Source organism: Pelophylax lessonae (genome assembly GCF_965119305.1).
Source record: "Pelophylax lessonae genome assembly, chromosome: 2".
Classification (NCBI taxonomy): domain Eukaryota; kingdom Metazoa; phylum Chordata; class Amphibia; order Anura; family Ranidae; genus Pelophylax; species Pelophylax lessonae.
The window spans coordinates 723,405,652-723,426,069 of NC_138769.1; the positions used below are offsets into that span (position 1 = coordinate 723,405,652).

The 20,418-nt window shown below is 47.1% G+C and overlaps 1 protein-coding gene across 2 annotated transcripts in view; it reads left to right on the plus strand.

Annotated features, from left to right (window-relative positions):
* The first annotated feature begins 7,696 nt into the window (after positions 1-7,696).
* Positions 7,697-20,418, plus strand: part of POLD3 (DNA polymerase delta 3, accessory subunit) — a 70,401-nt gene continuing 57,679 nt past the window's right edge. For both annotated transcript variants that reach the window (XM_082247313.1, XM_082247314.1), the window contains exons 1-6: positions 7,697-7,817; positions 9,307-9,362; positions 9,623-9,725; positions 11,643-11,682; positions 11,770-11,902; positions 13,802-14,048. In XM_082247313.1, coding sequence (XP_082103439.1) covers positions 7,761-7,817; positions 9,307-9,362; positions 9,623-9,725; positions 11,643-11,682; positions 11,770-11,902; positions 13,802-14,048 — 636 coding nt within the window. In that variant the 5' untranslated portion in view covers positions 7,697-7,760. The remainder of the gene's footprint in view (positions 7,818-9,306; positions 9,363-9,622; positions 9,726-11,642; positions 11,683-11,769; positions 11,903-13,801; positions 14,049-20,418) is intronic.

Consider the following 20,418-nt stretch of genomic DNA (forward strand, 5'->3'; position numbering starts at 1 on the left):
GCAGGACTCCATCCAGCCGGCGGAGGTGCCGGCTGGTTGCTCGGATCTCCCGGTGGGACGGGAAACCCCGGTCAGAGCCGCGGAAGGCGGCGGGAGGGGTCCCCTCCCGCTCGCTGGGGTAATGATCGAGTGGCTCCTGAGCCGCAACGGTTGTTACCGCCTTGAAAGCCAACCGCTGGCTCTAAAAACGGTACCGGGATGATGCCTGGAGGCATCACCCCGGTACAACCACTTACTGCAGCCGACGCAGGGCTACGTCTATTTGCGGTAAGTGGTTTTTGGCATCCCAGTCTTAGTCCATAGGGTTCAATATTGAGTTGGCCCACCCTTTGCAGCTATAACAGCTTCAACTCTTCTGGGAAGGCTGTCCACAAGGTTTAGGAGTGTGTCTATGGGAATGGGAATCTCACCGCTTTTCTGTCAGTGATAAACACAGGGATCCCGTGATTCTCCTATTCAGGAACTCAGATCTCTGTGTTCATCCAGTGATTACAACCCCCACACAGTTAGAAAGAACCCCCTAGGCACACATTTAACTCTTTGATCACCCCCTGCTGTTAAGCCATGCTGAGAGAGAACGACGGTCTGCTGTTGTAAACACAGCTGACCGTTCTCCTCTCTGGAATGAACACAGAGCTCCTGTGATCCTTCTATATAGGATGTTGATTCCACATGTCCCTCCCCCATACAGTTAGAAAACACTCCCCTAGGCTCACACTTAACCCTTTGATCACCCCCTGAGACAGAGGTGGGGGACTTGAGTCACATGACTTAACTTAAGTCACCAGTTTGAGGACTTGCTTGACTAAAATGAATAAAAGACTCGACTTGACTTTGACTTGGTATTCATGACTTGAGACTTGACTTTGACTTGAGACATATGACTCGAAATGACTTTACTTTTTTAAGTTATTAAATATTTGCATTTTCTCAAGAAGTGTTAAAGCAAAATGAATGTGCCTGTTATGTTTCTGACACCACAGTCACTTAAAACACCTCAGTGTGTTCTGATTTTTAGGACACTGGCTGTTTAACAATGGAAATACTTAACGTGTTTTTAGTGACTGTGGTGTTGCAACATGACCGGACGAAGGATTTTGATCTGTTTGGGCATTCAAAGTGTTTCTTTAACCACTTGCCGACCGCCGCACGACTATCTACGTCGGCGGTCAGCCCCTCACAGGCAAACTAACGTAGGGCTACATTGCTTGCTTGTGAGGGTCTAGGGAGCGAGCGCGCGCCGCCGGAGGCGCGCTCCCGCTCCCGCGTGGTCACGGACCCCCCCGCGCGTGTGACCAGCGGACCCGATGTCCGCCGGCCACTCGGCGATCGGCGGGGGAGAGGGAGAATGTCAGGCAGCTTGTGTAAACAAGCGACCTGTCATTCTCCTCGCTGTAAAGACACTGATCACATGGATCTACTATGTAGATCCGTTGATCAGTGTCCTTACAGCTCAAGCCACAGCCAATCACAGTAGAAAGCACGCCCCTAGGGACACACACAGCCCCTCCCTCCCAAATAAAGTTAACCCCTTCACTACCAGTGTATTTTTACAGTAACAGTGCATATGTATAGCACTGATTACTGTAGAAATGTCACTGGTAACCCCAAAAGTGTCAAAAATGTCAGTCAAGGGTCCGATCTGTCCGCCGCAATGTCGCAGTACCGCAAAAAAAATCGCAGATCGCTGCCATTACGCGTTAAAAAAAACCAACAAAAATGACAAAAATCTTTCCCTTAGTTAGTAAACGCAATAACTTTTGCGCAAACCAATCAAAATACGCTTTTTGCAATTTTTTTTATCAAACATAGGTAGCATAAAACAAATTGGCCGAAAATGTTAAAAAATTTTGATTTTTACATTTTTTTGGGGGGAATTTCATATAAAAAAAAGGGAAAAATATTGTTATTTTTGCAAAATTGACGCTCTTTTTTTGTTTATAGCGCGTGATCAAAAAATCGCACAGGTGATCAAATACCGCCAAAAGAAAGCTCTGTTTGTGGGGAAAAAAGGACGCCAAATTCGTTTAGGTACAGCATTGCACGACCGCGCAATTGTCCGTTAAAGTCACGCAGTGCCGAATCGCAAAATACCCCCTGGTCAGGAAGGGGGTAAAATATTCCGGGGCTTAAGTGGTTAATACGCCAAGAAAAAAGCACTAAGCAGTTTTGTTAATGTGGAAAATAAAACAAAACCTTTCCTGACCACTGACTTTTAACTGATTTAAAGGTGAAAATTGGGGTAGATCGGTATTTTGAATTGATTTGTGACTTGACCAAAATAAATGACTTGACTTGCTTGACTTCTAGCAGCGACTCGACTTGACTTGCTTGCTTTTCGCCACCGTAGCTTGGGACTTGAAGGTTAAGACTTGAGACTTACTTGTGACTTGCACATGTGTGACTTACTCCCATGTCTGCCCTGAGATAACCCCTTCCCTGCCAGTGTCATTAGTACAGTGACAGTGCATATTTTTAGCACTGATTACTGTAGTAATGTCACTGGTACCCCCAAAAGTGTCAAAAATGTCAGTTAGGGGTCCGATGTGTCCGCCGCAATATCGCAGTCCCGCTAAAAAATGCAGATCGCCGCCATTACTAGTAAAAAAAAATTTAGAAAAATAAAAATGACATAAATCTTCCCCCTAGTTTGTAGACGCCCCCAAAAGTGTCAGATTTGTCCGCCGCAATGTCGCAGTCCCGATAAAAAATCACAAATTGCCGTCATTACTAGTAAAAATAAATAAATAAAAATGACATAAGAGCCGGTTCACACTGAGGCAATCCAACTTGCCGGGGCGACCTGTGAAGTCGCGGTGCACAGCGCGCACCGCGACCTCGGAGCGACATGCACGGACTTCATATCATTGACGTCAATGCAGGTCGCTCCGAGGTCGCCCCAAAGTAGTACAGGACCCTTTTTGTAAGTCGGAGCGACTTGTATCGCTCCTATTAGAACGTGTCCTGTGCTAATCTATGGCAGGCGACCCACCGCGACTTGTCAGGTCGCCTGACAAGTCGCCCCAGTGTGAACCGGCTCTAAATCTTTCCCCTAGTTTGTAGAGGCTAATATTATCATGTCATGCTTACTGGGTACAAACTTTGTGATATTGGTTCTCCTATCCCCCTCTGCGGGTGACCACCAGCGGCGGGATTTACACGCTTTTTGGATGTTCGATGCTCACATATCCCCCCACACTATATCTGTTCCACGCCTCAGGTATGGACCAGATTTTTATTTTGGGGTTTCGCAGGGCAGCCTACGTTTTCATGCAATGAACATTCAGTCCTGATGAATGAGATCCCCTGTTTTTTGTTTACTGTATGTATATTTCACATTTTTTTTCTGATACATATATTTTTATTTAGAGCCCATTCACACTGCCGTGACTTGTCAGCGTGACAAGTCGCGGTCCATTGAGTAGTACAGGACCGGTTCTAATAGGAGCGACACAAGTCGCTCCGACTTAGAAAAAGGGTCCGGAGCTTCTTTGGGGCGACCTCAGAGCGACTTGCATAGACTTCCATTATGTGAAGTCCCTGCAAGTCGTGCCGAAGTCGCAGTGCACAGCGGTGCACGCAACTTCACAGGTCGCCCCCCGAAGTCGGATCGCCTCAGTGTGAACCGACTCTTAATAGTGGGATCCACATTCAGGCACAATCTCTGAAGATGCCTTTCTGGCGAAACCGGTCAGATTGTGTCCAGCGTAAAGGACCAATCCATGTCTCATGTTTGTATTTGGCATATTACATCGGCATCTCATGTCTAAGCGCCGGTTCACATAGGAGCGCCGCGACCTCGGAGCGGCCGCCACGGACTTCATAACATTGAAGTCTATGGCGGTCGCCTCCTGGTCGCCCCAAAGAAGCTCCGGACCCTTTTTCTAGGTCGGAGCGACTTGTGTTGCTCCTATTAGAACGGGTCCGCAGCTTTCCTATGGGAGGCGAACTGCGGCGACCTGTGAGGCGACCAGGTCGCCCCAGTGTGAACCGGGGCTAAATGTTTGTGAATTCTATTTTAATTGTGATACTTTAATAAAAATGAATATGTTTTTTTTTTTCTTTTTAACCACTTAAGCTCCGGAGGATTTGGCTGCTCAAAGACCAGGGGGTATTTTGCGATTCGTCACTGCGTGATTTTAACTGACAATTGCGCGGTCGTGCGACGCCGTACCCAAATAAAATTGATGTCCTTTTTTTCCCACAAACAGAGCTTTCTTTTGGTGGTATTTGATCACCTGTGCGATTTTTACTTTTTGCGCTATAAACAAAAAAAGAGCGACAATTCTGAAAAAATAACAATATTTTTCACATTTTTTTATATCAATTTCCCCCCAAAAAATCTAATTTTTTTTTAACATTTTAGGCCAATTTGTTTTCTGCTACAAATTGTTGGTGAAAAAAATTGCAATAAGCGTATTTTGATTGGCTTGCGCAAAAGTTATTCCGTTTACTAACAGTAGGAAAGATTTCTGTCATTTTTATTGTTTTTTGTTAAACTAATAATGGCGGCGATCTGCGATTTTTTTTGCAGGACTGCGACATTGCTGCGGACAGATCGGACCCTTGACTGACATTTTTGACACTTTTGGGGGGACCAGTGACATTACTACAGTAATCAGTGCTAAAAATATGCACTGTTACTGTAAAAATGACACTGGCAGGGAAGGGGTTAACTTTATTGGTGATCAGTGGGTTAAATGTATCCCTCGGGGCATGATTCTAACTGTCAGGGGGCGTGGCTTGTGATGTAACCATAGAGACATATGATCCTACATAGCAGGATCGTATGATCTCTGCTGTTACACCAGGGAGAATGACAGGCGGCTTTGTTTACATCAGCCACCTGCCTTTCTCCCTCTCCAGCGGGAGATCGCGGGTGGCCAGCGGACATCGGAGCCGCCGGTCACTCGCGCGGGGATGTCAGGGAATGAGCGGGGGCGGGAGCGGGAGCGTGCCTCTGGCGGCGCGCGCTCGCCCTCTAGAGGCTCGTGGGCGAGCGACGTACCGGTATATCGCTTTGCCCAGCAGGGGCTGACCGCCGCAGTATATAGTCGTGCGGCGGTCGGCAAGGGGTTAATGTGTCATTTCTTTTTCTGGTTGTACTAGTACAAAAAGTAAAACATGCGCCTTTAACCACTTTACCACCGGAGGATTTTGCTGTCTTACGTCTGGGCCACTTTTTGTGATTCGGCGCTGTGCGACTTTAACTGACAATTGCGCGGTCGTGTGACGCTGTACCCAAACTAAATTTAGGTTCTTTTTTTTCCCACAAACAGAGCTTTCTTTTGGTGGTATTTGATCACCTGTGCGATTTTTACTTTTTGCGCTATAAACAAAAAAAGAGTGTAAATTTTGAAAAAATAACAATATCTTTCACATTTTTTTTATATGAAATTCCCCCCAAAAAAATTTAAAAATCAAATTTTTTTATCATTTTCGGCCAATTTGTTTTCTGCTACCTATTTTTGGTAAGAAAAAATCGCAATAAGCATATTTTGATTGGTTTGCGCAAAAGTTATTGCGTTTACTAACTAAGGGAAAGATTTCTGTCATTTTTGGTGTTTTTTTTTTTTTAACGAGTAATGGCGGCGATCTGCGATTTTTTTTGCGGTACTGCGACATTGCGGCGGACAGAACGGACCCCTGACTGACATTTTTGACACTTTTGGGGTTACCAGTGACATTACTACAGAAATCATTTTTTTTATATGAAATTCCCCCCCAAAAAAATTTAAAAATCGAAATTTTTATCATTTTTGGCCAATTTGTTTTCTGCTACATATTTTTGGTAAAAAAAAAAAAAAATCACAATAAGTGTATTTAGATTGGTTTGCGCATAAGTTATTGCATTTAATAACTACGGGAAAGATTTATGTTTTTTTTGTTTAACTAGTAATGGCGGCGATCTGCTATTTTTTTTTTTTTTTTTGCGGGACTGCGACATTGCGGCGGACAGATCGGACCCTTGACTGACATTTTTGACACTTTTGGGGGTACCAGTGACACTACTACAGTAATCAGTGCTATATATATGCACTGTTACTGTAAAAATGACACTGGCAGGGAAGGGGATAATTTTATTGGAGAGGGAGGGGTTAATGTATGCCTGGTGCTTACTGACGTGTGTGGGGGGAGGTGACTGAGTGACACAAGGACAGATCGCATGTTCAGCTATGCTGAACCCTGCAATCTGACCCTGCCTGTCACTTAGGAGATCCGCCCGCTCTGTTTACACAAGACTCGATTCCCCGACGATCGGGGAAGAGCGGCAGTGATCACCGCCGCTCCTCCCCTGGCCCAACTCCCGCTGTGACTGAATACAGCGGGAGCGAGCCTCCAGCGGCGCGCGTGCGCCGCCGAGAAGGGGGAGTGTCTAGCGACGTAGGTCTACGATAAGGAACCACTTTGCCGCAGTAGAGCTCTAGTGAGCAGCGGTAAAGTGGTTAAAGTCCCAAGATATTTCCTCTTCCCTTTTTGCCAATTTTCTGGGGATAAATACTTGGCACCATCTATCTAATTTTCTCTATTGGTGGCTCTCCTGCGTAGGTCTATGACGGTCGTGCGCAGGCAGCTAGGGGGCGAGCATGGGGAAGCCGATGCACGGGTCAGGCGGTTTCAATTGCCATCTGACACCCGGTCTCTATGGTCATTTCACAAGCCACGCCCCCCCCCCCCCCCCCCACAGTTAGAATCACTCCCCTAGGCTCACATTTAACCCCTTGATCACCCACGATATTAACTCCTTCCCTGCCAGTGTCATTATTACAGTAACAGTGCATATGTATAGCACTGATTACTGCAGTAATGTCACTGGTCCCCCCAAAAGTGTCAAAAATGTCAGTCAAGGGTCCGATCTGTCCACCGCAATGTCACAGTCCTGCAAAAAATCGCAGATCGCCGCCATTACTAGTAAAAAAAAAAAAATTACAAATCTTTCCCGTAGTTTGTAGACGCGATAACTTTTGCGCAAACCAATCAGAATACGCTTATTGCGATTTTTTTTTACCAAAAATATGGAGCAGAAACCTAATTGGCCTAAAATTATGACATTTTTTTATTTTTTTATTGGGAATATTATATAGCAGAATGTTAAAAAAATACATATTTTTTTTTTTCCAGAATTGTCGCTCTTTTTTTTGATTATAGCAAAAAAAAAAAAAAAAAAAGGTGGGGAACAAAAACACTTTTTTTTTTTTTATCAGGCGCGCTGCGATGTCATTGGCTCTTCATTCCACCTTTATAAAGTCCGTGAAAAACACCAAATCACATAAAACGCAGCGCCGTGCGCCTTTCTGCAGCACGCTTTACAAAATCAACCCCCACCCACTGCACTTTATCTCAATGCACAAAAAACCCAAAGGCGTCCTATTGTATTGTACTGTGAGCAGAGCCTTACAGCTAATACAAATACACAGCTCTCCTTTTATATCAGCTTCACCCCCAGCACAGGGAGCCTTCTATTATCCTCACCACGTGACTCACAGCATCACCGGCAACGAATGAGTTACTAAGTTCCCGCAGGACAGAGGGGTTGAACGCTGATTGGCCGAGAGAAAGACAAGACAAGGCCGTCCAATAGCAAGCACGTGGGTCTAGCCGCACGGAGAACTTCTTCTTATTGGTCGGCAATCTGTCGGGACGTCGCCATGGCCAATCAGAGATGAGGTTTCGGCGCATGTGCTTTTTAGTGCTCTGAGCGTGTCTTCCGCGGCGCCAAATCTGTCGCCGAGATCCAGACCGTAATCTCCGGCTCCGCCATGGACGAGATGTACCTGGATAACATCGATGAGCTGGTCACCGACCACAACAAGATCGTGAGAGCCGACACGTGACCCCCCCCAATACCCCTCCCCCATCAACCCCAACAACACCGTTACCTGGGGTCCCCCCCCCCAACAACACCGTTACCTGGGGTCCCCCCATCACCCTCAACAACACCGTTACCTCTCTCGACCCTGAAGCGGTCCTTCTCCTCCCATCCTCTGTGGACCTCCAAAGTCTTTTTTTTTCTTTTTCTTTCATTTCTTTGTGAAAAAAAAATCAGAAAAGCCGACACTCTGATTACTGCTTGTAATGTATTTATTAATGTCATTATCATGTTGATTGGGGGGGGGGGGGGGGGGTCTAAGCAGATTAAATGTCAGCTTTAAGACTCTCCCATCTATATCCTCTTCTTACCCCCCCCCCCCCCCATACCTGCCTATTACCCTCTACACCAGCGATCCCTTTAATAATTCTACCTTACAGTGCACTGCCCCCCCCCCCCCTCCTTTTTTCTAATTCCCTTATTTTATTGGCCCAGTCTGACCTGATCACAGTGGGGGGGATTTACTAAAACTGAAGTGTGCAGCTCTGCATACCCACCAATCAGCTTCCAGCTTTTATTGTCAAAGCTTAATTGAACAAGCTGAAGTTAGAAGCTGATTGGCTACCATGCACATCCGCATTAGATATTTCAGTTTTAGAAATCCATCCCCAGCCTTTCCCCTGGCCTTTCCTTTCCTTTCCTCCGGCCTTTCCTTTCCTCCTTGCCTTGCCTTTCCTCCTTGCCTTTCCGCCTTGCCTTGCCTTTCCGCCTTGCCTTGCCTTTCCGCCTTGCCTTTCCTTTCCTCCTTGCCTTTCCTTTCCTCCTTGCCTTTCCTTTCCTCCTTGCCTTTCCTTTCCTCCTTGCCTTTCCTTTCCTCCTTGCCTTGCCTTTCCTCCTTGCCTTGCCTTTCCTCCTTGCCTTGCCTTTCCTCCTTGCCTTGCCTTTCCTCCTTGCCTTGCCTTTCCTTTCCTCCTTGCCTTGCCTTTCCTTTCCTCCTTGCCTTGCCTTTCCTTTCCTCCTTGCCTTTCCTTTCCTCCTTGCCTTGCCTTTCCTCCTTGCCTTGCCTTTCCTCCTTGCCTTGCCTTTCCTCCTTGCCTTTCCTTTCCTCCTTGCCTTTCCTCCTTGCCTTGCCTTTCCTCCTTGCCTTGCCTTTCCTCGCCTTTCCTCCTTGCCTTTCCTCGCCTTTCCTCCTTGCCTTTCCTCGCCTTTCCTCCTTGCCTTGCCTTTCCTTTCCGCCTTGCCTTGCCTTTCCTTTCCTCCTTGCCTTGCCTTGCCTTTCCTCCTTGCCTTTCCTTTCCTTTCCTCCTTGCCTTTCCTTTCCTTTCCTCCTTGCCTTTCCTTTCCTTTCCTCCTTGCCTTTCCTTTCCTTTCCTCCTTGCCTTTCCTTTCCTTTCCTCCTTGCCTTTCCTTTCCTTTCCTCCAGCTTTGCTCTTCTTTTTAGTTTAGAAATCTCAGGTTTTGGTTTGTAATTTCCGTTCCTCTTTGTCTAATTGTAGGTGACCTATAAGTGGCTGAGCCACACGCTGGGGGTCCATGTCAATCAAGCTAAACAGTGAGTACCCTAAATCCAGTCCTGTGTGCTTCCATATTTCTGTCCTTTATGCTCCCCACACACGTTACAATCTGATTGTACAATTTCCTTTAGATCTACGAAGTATGTAATGCAAGGGCCTGTCTGATTGGTTAGTTTAGGCCGGTCCTCACATTACAAAGGTTTGGTAAATGTAAAGTTGGTGTTCTTCCATAACAATGTGAGTAGGAATTGTCTGGAGTTGGTTGGACAGATGACGGACTCTTCCCTCCGGTCTGCAGGATGTTGTATGATTACGTCACCCGGAAGAGGAAGGAGAATCGCAGCGCTCACGTACACGTTACCTATCTGGTGACCGGGAAATGTGTGACCGAGGGATTTCCGGTAAGTAGGAATAACCGCCCGCGGCATTCCTCTCCTACATGTAGAAATCATCATCTTTTTTTTTATTGCTAGAAAATTACTCAGAACCCCCAAACGTTATTTGTTTTTTTAGCAGAGACCTTAGGGAATAAAATGGTGGTCATTGCAGCTTTTTATGTCGCACGGTATTTGCGCCGCAATTTTTTTTCAAACGTGTTTTTAACCACTTCAATGCCAGGCACTTTCACCCCCCTTGCTGCCCAGGCCAATTTTCAGCTTTCAGCGCTCTTACACTTTGACAGTTGCGCTGTCATGCTACACTGTACCTATATAAAAAAAGTTATAATTTTTTTCACACAAATGGAGATTTCTTTTGGTGGCATTTAATCACTGCTGGGTTTTTTATTTCTTACAAAAAAAAAAAAAAGGAAAAAGACAGAAAATTTTGAAAAGTTTTTCTTATTTTCTGTAAATTTTGAAAATAGATAATTTTTTTCTCCTCCTTCACTGATGTGCGCTGATGAGGCAGCACTGATGAAGAGGTACTAATATGCGGCACAGATGAGCAGGCACTGATGGTGGGCACTGATTGGGACTGTTTTACAGGTTTCTGTAATCAGGGCACTGACGGGCGACACTGATGAGCAGGCACTGATGGTGGGCACTGATTGGGACTGTTTTACACATTTCTTTAATCAGGGCAACGATGGGCACTGACTGGCGGCACTGATGGTGGGCACTGATTGGGACTGTTTTACACGTTTCTGTAATCAGGGCACTGACGGGTGGCACTGATGGGTGGCACAGATGAGCAGGCACTGATGGTGGGCACTGATTGGCACTGTTTTACAGGTTTCTGTAATCAGGGCACTGATGGGCACTGACGGGCGGCACAGATGAGCAGGCACTGATGGTGGGTACTGATTGGCACTGTTACACGTTTCTTTAATCAGGGCAACGATGTGCACTGACTGGCGGCACTGATGGTGGGCACTGATTGGGACTGTTTTACACGTTTCTGTAATCAGGGCACTGATGGGCGGCACTGATTGGGACTGTTTTACAGGTTTCTGTAATCAGGGCAATGATGGGCACTGACGGGCGGTACTGACGGGCAGGAAACAGACGAGCAGGCACTGATGGTGGGCACTGATTGGGACTGTTTTACACGTTTCTGTAATCAGGGCACTGACGGGTGGCACTGATGGGTGGCACAGATGAGCAGGCACTGATTGGCACTGTTTTACAGGTTTCTGTAATCGGGGCACTGATGGGCACTGACGGGAGGCACAGATGAGCAGGCACTGATGGTGGGTACTGATTGGGACTGTTTTACACGTTTCTTTAATCAGGGCAACGATGTGCACTGACTGGCGGCACTGATGGTGGGCACTGATTGGGACTGTTTTACACGTTTCTGTAATCAGGGCACTGATGGGCGGCACTGATTGGGACTGTTTTACAGGTTTCTGTAATCAGGGCAATGATGGGCACTGACGGGCGGTACTGACGGGCAGGAAACAGACGAGCAGGCACTGATGGTGGGCACTGATTGGGACTGTTTTACACGTTTCTGTAATCAGGGTAATGATGGGCACTGACAGGCAGCACTTATGGGCACTGAAAATTGGCCTGGAAAAGAAGGGGTGAAAGTGCCTGGTATTGAGTTGGGACATTCAGACGGGCATATTATTTCGTGCTGCGTTTAGCAGCGTAATAAAAGATGCGCCTGATTCCGTGCAGATTGTGCGTTTCTACTGCATGTAAATGCATCTACACGTCTTAATGCTGTAAATAGCTAATTGAGCTTTCTCAGAGGATGGTGCCAATGGCAGTCCCCCCCCCCCCCCCTTTAGGCTGTTTAGTAAACTTAGTTTGGTTCATTATAATTTTGCATATGTGCTTCTCTTCACTGTTCTCTGCTGACTGTCGTTTCAGTACCACAAGGTGGCAGTAGTGAAGGAGGAGAAGCTTGAAGGTAGACGCAGTTATTTTTATAAGGCGTTATTATTCTAATTAAAGCAAATTTTTCTTCTCACGCCATTTTTTTATTTTGTTTTTGTAGCAGCCAAATCCAAGCTGGCGGTGGTGGCGAACATCCATGTGTATAGCGTGCAGAAAGCGACATTAAAGGACAGCGCTCCCCTCTTCAATACAGACTATGACATTGTGAAGAATAATCTCCAGAACTGTAACAAGTATGTGACCAGCACCTCGCTGGTTCTAGCTTTGGGTTAGACCTCATTCAGATGGGTGTACTAAAGGTTATATGTATTTCCCCATAAAGGATGCCCATGTGTTCTGTGTATTCGCATGCAGGTAGTCCCATTCATTGTCAATTGGGAAGCAGCAGCTGCACAGTCACAGCTGCTGCTTCCCAATTTGTCATCCTTGTGGGTACAAGTCCCCGAACGCAGACCACGTGAGATGCAACAGTTGCACAGTCACCGCTGCTGCTCCCAATTTGTCATCCATGTGGGTACAAGTCCCTGAACGCAGACAGTGAGACATAGCGGTTGCACAGACCCAGCCGCTGCTCCCAATTTGAAATGCATGTAGGTACAAGTCCCCGAACACAGACAATGTGAAATGCAGTGGTGGCACAGACGCAGCCGTTGCTCCCAATTTGACATCCATGTGGGGACAAGTCCCTGAACGCAGGCAGGATGAGACGCAGCATTTGCACAGACGCTGCCGCTGCTCCCAATTTGTCATCCATGTGGGGACAAGTCTCCGAACGCAGACAGTTTGAGGTGCACTGGTTGCACAGTCACCGTTGCTGCTCCTAATTTGACATCCATGTGGGTAAAAGTCCCCAAACGCAGACTGTGTGAGATGCAACGGTTGCACAGTCACCGCTGCTGCTCCCACTTTTTCATCCATGTGGGTACAAGTCCCCTGAACACAGCCCGTGAGGCGTAGGGGTTGCACAGATGCAGCCGCTGCTCCCTATTTGACAACCATGTGGGTAAAAGTCCCCAAACGCAGACAGGATGAGATGCAGCATTTGCACAGACCCAGCCGCTGTTCCCAATTTGAAATACATGTGAGTACAAGTCCCCGAACACAGACAATGTGAGATGCAGTGGTTGCACAGACGCAGCCGCTGCTCCCAATTTGACAACCATGTGGGGACAAGTCCCCGAACACAGACTGTGTGAGACACACTGGTTGCACAGTCACCGTTGCTGCTCCTAACTTGACATCCATGTTGGTAAAAGTCCCTGAACACAGACAATGTGAGATGCAGTGGTTGCACAGACCCAGCTGCTGCTCCCTATTTTTCATCCATGTGGGTACAAGTCCCCTGAACACAGACTGTGAGACGTAGGGGTTGCACAGACGCAGCCGCTGCTCCCTATTTGACAACCATGTGGGTAAAAGTCCCCAAACACAGGCAGAATGAGATGCAGCATTTGCACAGACCCAGCCGCTGTTCCCAATTTGATATCAATGTGGGTACAAGTCCCCGAACGCAGACAACGCAGCGGTTGCACAGACACAGCCGTTGCTCCCAATTTGATATCCATGTGGGTACAAGTCCCTGAACGCAGGCAGGATGAGATGCAGTTTTTGCACAGACGCAGCCGCTGCTACTAATTTTGACATCCATGTGAGTACAAGTCCCGAACACAGACAATGTGAGACGCAGCGGTTGCTGTTCCCAATATGACATCCATGTGGGTACAAGTCCCTGAACGCAGACAGTGCACAGATGCAGTCGCTGCTTCCAAATTGACTTCATGTGGGTACAAGTCCTCAAACGCAGACAGACGCAGCAGTTTCACAGATGTAGCTGCTGTTCCTAATTTGACATCCATGTGGGTACAAGTCTCTAAATGCAGACTTTGGGAATTTGGAGTCTTGCACCTGCACAGATATCAAATTGGGAGCAGCAGCTGTGTCTGCAGGCGCTGCCTCCTAATTGACAATGAATGGGACTGCTTGCACTCAGACACATGGAAGAGCTGTGCATCCCATGAGGGCACAAATGGCCCTTTGTACGCCTGTGTGAACGAGGCCTCCTTGACAGAGATGGGAAATGGGGAGATTTATGCTCCATGTCTGATCCTGACTATTTTATTGCCTTATCCCAGGTTCAGCGCTATCCATTGTCCGGCCGCTGTCCCGCGTTCTCCTGAGGAAATTGCGCAGCTTCAGAAAGTAAATTGCCAGACAACGCAAGAAGTAACCAGCACTCCCAGGATCAATGGACACGCCTCACCCCCTGTTGCTAAAGCGGCCGCTCCGCAACCCAAGGGCATTATGGGAATGTTTTCACGCCCTGCGTCCAAATCCCAGGAACCTCCAAAAGAGACAAAGACCGAACCCAAGGAAGCCGCGGTAAGTCCCGCTGTGTGGAAAGCATTCAATCGCCAATAGACTATGAAATTGATAATGGTTACTGCAGATTTAAAGAAGTTCACCTTTTGTAACATGTTACACCCGTATTCTATGTCCCCCCCAAATCCCTTATTCTGACAGCTAGCGGGGGATCTTCTCTCCCCCCTCTAGCTGTCACAGTCTGCAAAAAACTCTGAGTTCTGTGACTGGAAAAACTACAAGGTCCAGCAGCCTTTGCGGCTGTCGGTTTGTAGTTTTTAATCAACCGCCATATCACTGAGTGCTGTGGAAGTTCATTGATGCTTCCTGTCCGAGTGTAACTGCCTGCCTGTATCGGAGGTACAGTAGGACTGTTGCATTGCACCCACAATCTGCTGTAGCAGAAATATGTAGCAGAAAACAAATTGGCCTAGAATGTTAAAAAATTTTGATTTTTACATTTTTTTTTTTTTGAAAAATTAGAAAAATTATTTTTTCAAAATTGTCGCTCTTTTTTTGTTTATAGCACAAAAAATAAAAATCGCACAGGTGATCAAATACCATCAAAAGAAAGCTCTGTTTGTGGGAAAAAAAGGACGTCGATTTCATTTGGGTACAGCGTCGCACGACCGCGCAGTTGTCAGTTAAAGTCACGCAGTGCCGAATCGCAAAATAGGGCCTGGTCTTTGAGCAGCCAAATCCTCCGGGGCTGAAGTGGTTAATAGCAGTGTAGGTATAACAGAAATGACGCTGGGAACCTTTGTGCATTTCTGACTTAGCAGTCAGGGTACGGCCAAGTGACCAACAGAAATGTTACTAACAACAATGTAGTGCATTTCTAATGTACACAAGAATATTCTATACTATTTCTAGTAAGAAAGAGAACCATATAGCCCAAACAAACAGAAAAGACAGACAACTAGTATATATGGTGATCGAACGGTAGGTTTTCTGACAACGTTCCATAAGGCTGTGTGCGTTCAGAGATAGTACCTTCAAACCCATTTTATTCTTCTGTGCAGAAGATGGAAGTGGAGGCCCTCTAGTGGTGGATATGTGGTGGTGATTACCTTCAAACCTATTTTATTCTTCTGTGCAGAAGATGGAAGTGGAGGCCCTCTAGTGGTGGATATGTGGTGGTGAAAACTAATGTGATTATTAGTAGGTAGAGACTTACAGTTCTGGAGATCATCTTTGGAAAGCGTCGTAGCCGTGGATACATATTCAGCAATTGTTGCTCAGCAGACATTAGTGTATTGAACGTAAAAGAGAAAGGAAAAATTAGGAAACAACAATACCTGTAAACTACGGTGTAATTTTCAGAGTTACTATAAAAAAACATCAATGAATGGCTTTCGCCACATTATTTAGAAGGGGTATCCTCCGGGGGGCCTGAAGCACAGTCCCGCACATAGTGAATAGTATGTGGATAGTTTGAGACTGCCACTGCAGTTACTACTCAGTTCTGGCTTTCATGGCCTTTAACCGCTTTACGACCACCCACCGCAGTTATACTGCGACAGGCAGCCGCTCCTGAGCGAACCGTGGGGGCGTCAGCAGGGACTGCGATGCATCGGGCAGGCGGCTCTGATTGACGCCTGACACCCACGATCGTTCCCCGCTGAGAGAGAAGGACGGTCGGATGTTGTAAACACAGCTGACCGTTCTTCTCCCTGCAATGATCAGAGTGCCTGTGATCCTTCTATACAGGAACACAGGTCTCTATGGTCATTTCACAAGCCCTGCCCCCATACAGTTAGAAACACGACCCTAGGTACACATTTAACCTCTTGATCACCCACAGTGTTAACCCCTTCCCTGCCAGTGTCATTATTACAGTGCATATTTATAGCATTGATTACTGTAGTAATGTCACTGGTCCCCCCAAAAGTGTCAGTCAGGGGTCCGATCTGTCCGCCGCAATGTCGCTGTCCTGCAAAAAAATCGCAGATCACCGCCATTGTTAGTAAAAAAAAAACAATAAAAATGATAAATCTTTCCCGTAGTTTGTAAATGCAATAACTTTTGTGCAAACCAATCAAAATACGCTTATTGTGATTTTTTTTTTTTCTTTTTTTTTTTTTTTTTGCCTAAAATATGTAACGGAAAGCAAATTGGCCTAAAATGTTAAATTTAGATTTTTATTATTTCTTTTTTGAGAATGTCATATAGCAGAATGTGAAAAATATATTTATTTATTTTTTATTTTTTTCAGAATTGTCGCTCTTTTTTTGTTTATAGTGCAAAAAATTAAAATCGCAGAGGTGACCAAATACCACCAAAAGAAAGTTAAATTTGTGGGGAAAAAAAGACATCAATTTTATTTGGGTACAGCGTCGCACGACTGCGCAATTGTTTGTTAAAATAACTCAGTGCCGAATTGCAAAATATGGCCTGGTCATTAAGGGGGCAAATCTTTCCGGTACAGAAGTGGTTAAGGCTGCGGGTAGTTGAGCGCACAGGTACTTTTTCCCATTCCCTCGAGACTCTGCTAGGTGAAGTTGCTAGTGGCAGGGAGTTCTTGTCACTCGGGAGTAAACCCCATTTCTCTAGCGCTCATCGACAGACGTAGTCCTCGGTGATACACCACCTTCGGGTTATGTTACCTCCGCAGGAGCAGGACTAGACAGGAAATTAAAAAGCTCTGGCCACACCCTAGGGGCAGTCCCAGAGGGTATATCCTCTCTCTCTCTGCCTCAGCAAATCAGTTATTTTCTGTCTAGTTAGGAGTAAGGACCTAGATACCTTGCTGGGATCTTAGGTCCTGGCAAGATTTTTTTCTTAAAAAGATTTTTTAGACAGCTTTTTTTTTCTCCAGTGTTCCTGTGAGATCTTCAAGCAAGAAAGCTGAACTGGGCGACGGGCTGGATGTTGAGATCCGGTGGTCACCCCAGTTCAGCCTACGAGCGCGTGCAGGCCATAGCTCCGCGCTGGGTCGGCCGCGACAAAGTCCCATTAAAGGACTGCCCACGCGAGTTAAACGTCTCGCCGAAACGCCAAAGACCATGAGTCACGGCGTCCGTATCGGTCGACAGCCCTCCCGCCCCGGTGGAGAGGGGTACTGTCAGGAGTTGGTGCCCGCCTGGTTCCGGTATGGTGAGTAGTATGTTCCCCCTTTTTCCCTGACGGGTTTTGTGGTGAACGCGGGCCCCTCTCTGTATGGTAAGAAAGAGTCCTTTCTATCCTATAACATGTCACAAATCCTCCTACTTTGAGTGTGATTTATGTGTGCAAAAGCCAGGAGGCTTGGCTTGGGAGCTAACAATCTATTGTATACATGTTTTAAAGATGTAATCTGTGGCATTCTGGGAATCTTATGGGTTAAGTATAAGCTACCTACCAGTCAGAAGCCACGGACATGTAGACTGCCTTCCAAATCAGATCTCCAGCTAATAGCAGGCCTCCCGAACGGCCACGCGGTCCGCCAGGGCCGGTACCGCCAACCACGCCATATCCCCATGCAGAGAGAGTGTTGTGTGCCCTGCAGCACACCGCTATTCAGTTTAGGCCGCCGCCATTTTTTTTGCTGGATCGCACGAGCCGCCATTTTGGCGTAGCCTCGTGTCTCCAGCATGGGGGCGGCCATGTTTGAGGTGATCCTACACCTCGTGGAGCTTGGGGGAGGCGCCGGAAGGCGTGCAGAGGGGCGGAGCCGCCTCCTTTCTTCCTGGGCAGCCAGCCAAGAGACTTCCTGTCTGTCGAGACAGCGCTGTAAGCTGTTGCAGTTTAACTCTGAGCATCAAGTGGTGAGCCTGGGGGTTTATCTCTCTCTCTCTCTCGATCGATAGGGATCCCTAAGCAGGTAACACTAAGGGGCTTTTTTGTGGCGCTGGGGGTCAGAAAAGAAAAAAAAAAAAAAGGTTTTTTTCTTTACTTTTGAATTATATTATCCAGGAAGTAACTGGAATTATCATGGACCCTGCCACACATATTCCCCCACCTGTTTCCCTCGAGGGGGCCTCGGGACCCGCCGGTGCACAGAGTATAGAGTCATTTACAGCAATTTTGGAGTCTATGGTGGCTCGGGTGGAGGCGGCCTGTCAGGGGCGAGGGTCTAGGAAGCGACCCCCGCCTACCCCTATACCATCTGACACCTCTGACTCAGATTCAGAGATGGTCACGGCAGTTGCAGGTTCCTCTGCAAAGGCTGTTATCCCAGGTAAAGCCCCCTCAGACAGTGAGGAGGACGCTTCTTCTCTTGCTATAATTCAGGAAGAAGCATTGGTGGACGCACTAGTTGTGGCAGTGCAAGAAACCTTAAAACTTGAGGCTTTACCGGCAGAGGCAACTGAAACAGAGAGGCCTTTTGGGACTAATAAGCCCATCAAGACGGCGAAGGCTTTTCCTGTACCTAAATGTTTTGGTAATCAGATTAAAGGAGAATGGGAGCATTCTAAACGTACCTTTACTATTTCCAAGCGTATTGCTAGACGCTATCCGTTTGAGGAATCCATCATTAAGAAATGGACGGTACCACCAGTCGTGGATCCGCCTATTTCCAGGCTGAATAAAGCCACGGTTATTCCAGTGGAGGACACTTCGTCCTTTAAGGATCCGGTGGATCGAAAGATAGAAGCAGAGTCCCGCACCATCTTCTCTCTGATAGGGTCAGCATTTAGACCAGTAATTGTTATTGGTCTAGTTTCCCAGACACTTACGGAATGGGCGAAAATGGTACGCCAAGATCTTAGGGGAAAAGATATTCCCCAGGAGACATCTGATTTGATGGAACAGATCATACAAGGGCTACAGTTTATCTGTGACGCAGCCTTGGACACTACTCCCCTATTAGGGCATGCATCTAAGTTAGCAGTGATCCTCAGACGTGTGCTGTGGTTAAAATGCTGGTCAGCTGACCTAGGTTCCAAAAAGACCTTGACCAATCTCCCCTTTCAGGGGAATCGTCTATTTGGGGCCAACCTAGATGAAATCATTAAGGATGCCACTGGGGGCAAGAGCACTTTTTTGCCACAGGCTGCAAAAGCTAAGGGACCTCGCAACAAGCGAGGACCTTTCTTTACCGCCCATAAAGGGCGCCCGGCTGGTACTAGCGGGAAAGGCAAGACTCCTCCAGGAGGGTTCAAGAAGGGGACCAACCCAGCCAAACCCGAAGCAAAGGAGTACACAGCCTGAAGGTGCGCCCCCACCCGGTTTCAGGGTGGGGGGACGTTTTCACCGGTATTCAGGACATTAGATCGAGCATCAACCACTACTACCGGTGCGATTCTTCCCTTCCAACATTTAAGTACTACAGGAAGCGGTAGTTATCGTTCCCTGAATAGATCTTTTCCTTTACCTTTTCCTAAGATTAGTCCCTATACCTCACAGGAATCGGATCTGGTTGACCAGATAGGCCAAGCAGCCTCTAGTCGGGTGACTTCGGTCCCTGAGGTTCAACCAGAAAAGATCACTTTTCCTGATAACTATCAGGTATCTGATAAATGTGTGGGAACAGAAAACGACCAGACTTTCTCGGATGGTCGGGGCCAGATAGCTCTAGGGACGCCTGGTTCAGATCCAATCAGCGCCAGTGGTCCTAGAAATTCTAGGCTGGCCTCCTCAAGCCGGCCTGGCCGACTTGGACATGTTAGTCGCAGACGTTCCGTGGGAACTTCGTCTCAGGGAGTGTCTGTGGTCTCAAGGACCAATTTACCTTCGTGCTTTACAGTCGCTGGTTTTAATGGCCTGGCCATTGAGACCCAAGTACTGAAGGACAGAGGTTTGTCTACTTCAGTCATTCCTACCCTTATTAAAGCAAGGAAAGCGACTTCCAGCAAAGTCTATTATCACACATGGAAGACTTATATTGCGTGGTGCGAATCTTTAGGATTTCCTCCACGTACCTATTCGGTGACTCGAATATTGGCCTTTTTGCAACAAGGGGTTGAGCAGAAGCTAGCCTTGAGCACCATCAAGGGTCAAGTTTCAGCATTAGCAATCTTCTTTCAGAAGCCTTTAGCTACCAAATCCTTGGTGCGGAATTTCATCCAGGGGGTGCGGCACCTGGCTCCTCCAGTCCGCGCGCCCTTACCGCCCTGGGATCTTAATTTGGTTTTGTCGGTTCTACAGAAACCTCCCTTTGAAAACATCAGGGAGATTCCCTTGCTTACTCTATCCCAGAAGGTGGCCTTCTTGGTGGCTATTACTTCTGCTCGCAGGGTGTCAGAACTGGCTGCATTATCATGCCAGTCACCATACCTAGTGATTCATAGGGATAAGGTAGTACTTCATCCTAAGCCATCTTTTCTTCCCAAGGTGGTTTCAGATTTTCATCTGAATGAAGAGATTGTACTACCTTCCTTGTGTCCTCAGCCCAAGCATCATCGGGAACATGCGTTGCATTCCTTGGATGTGGTTCGGGCAATCAGGGTATACCTGAAAGCTACGGAAT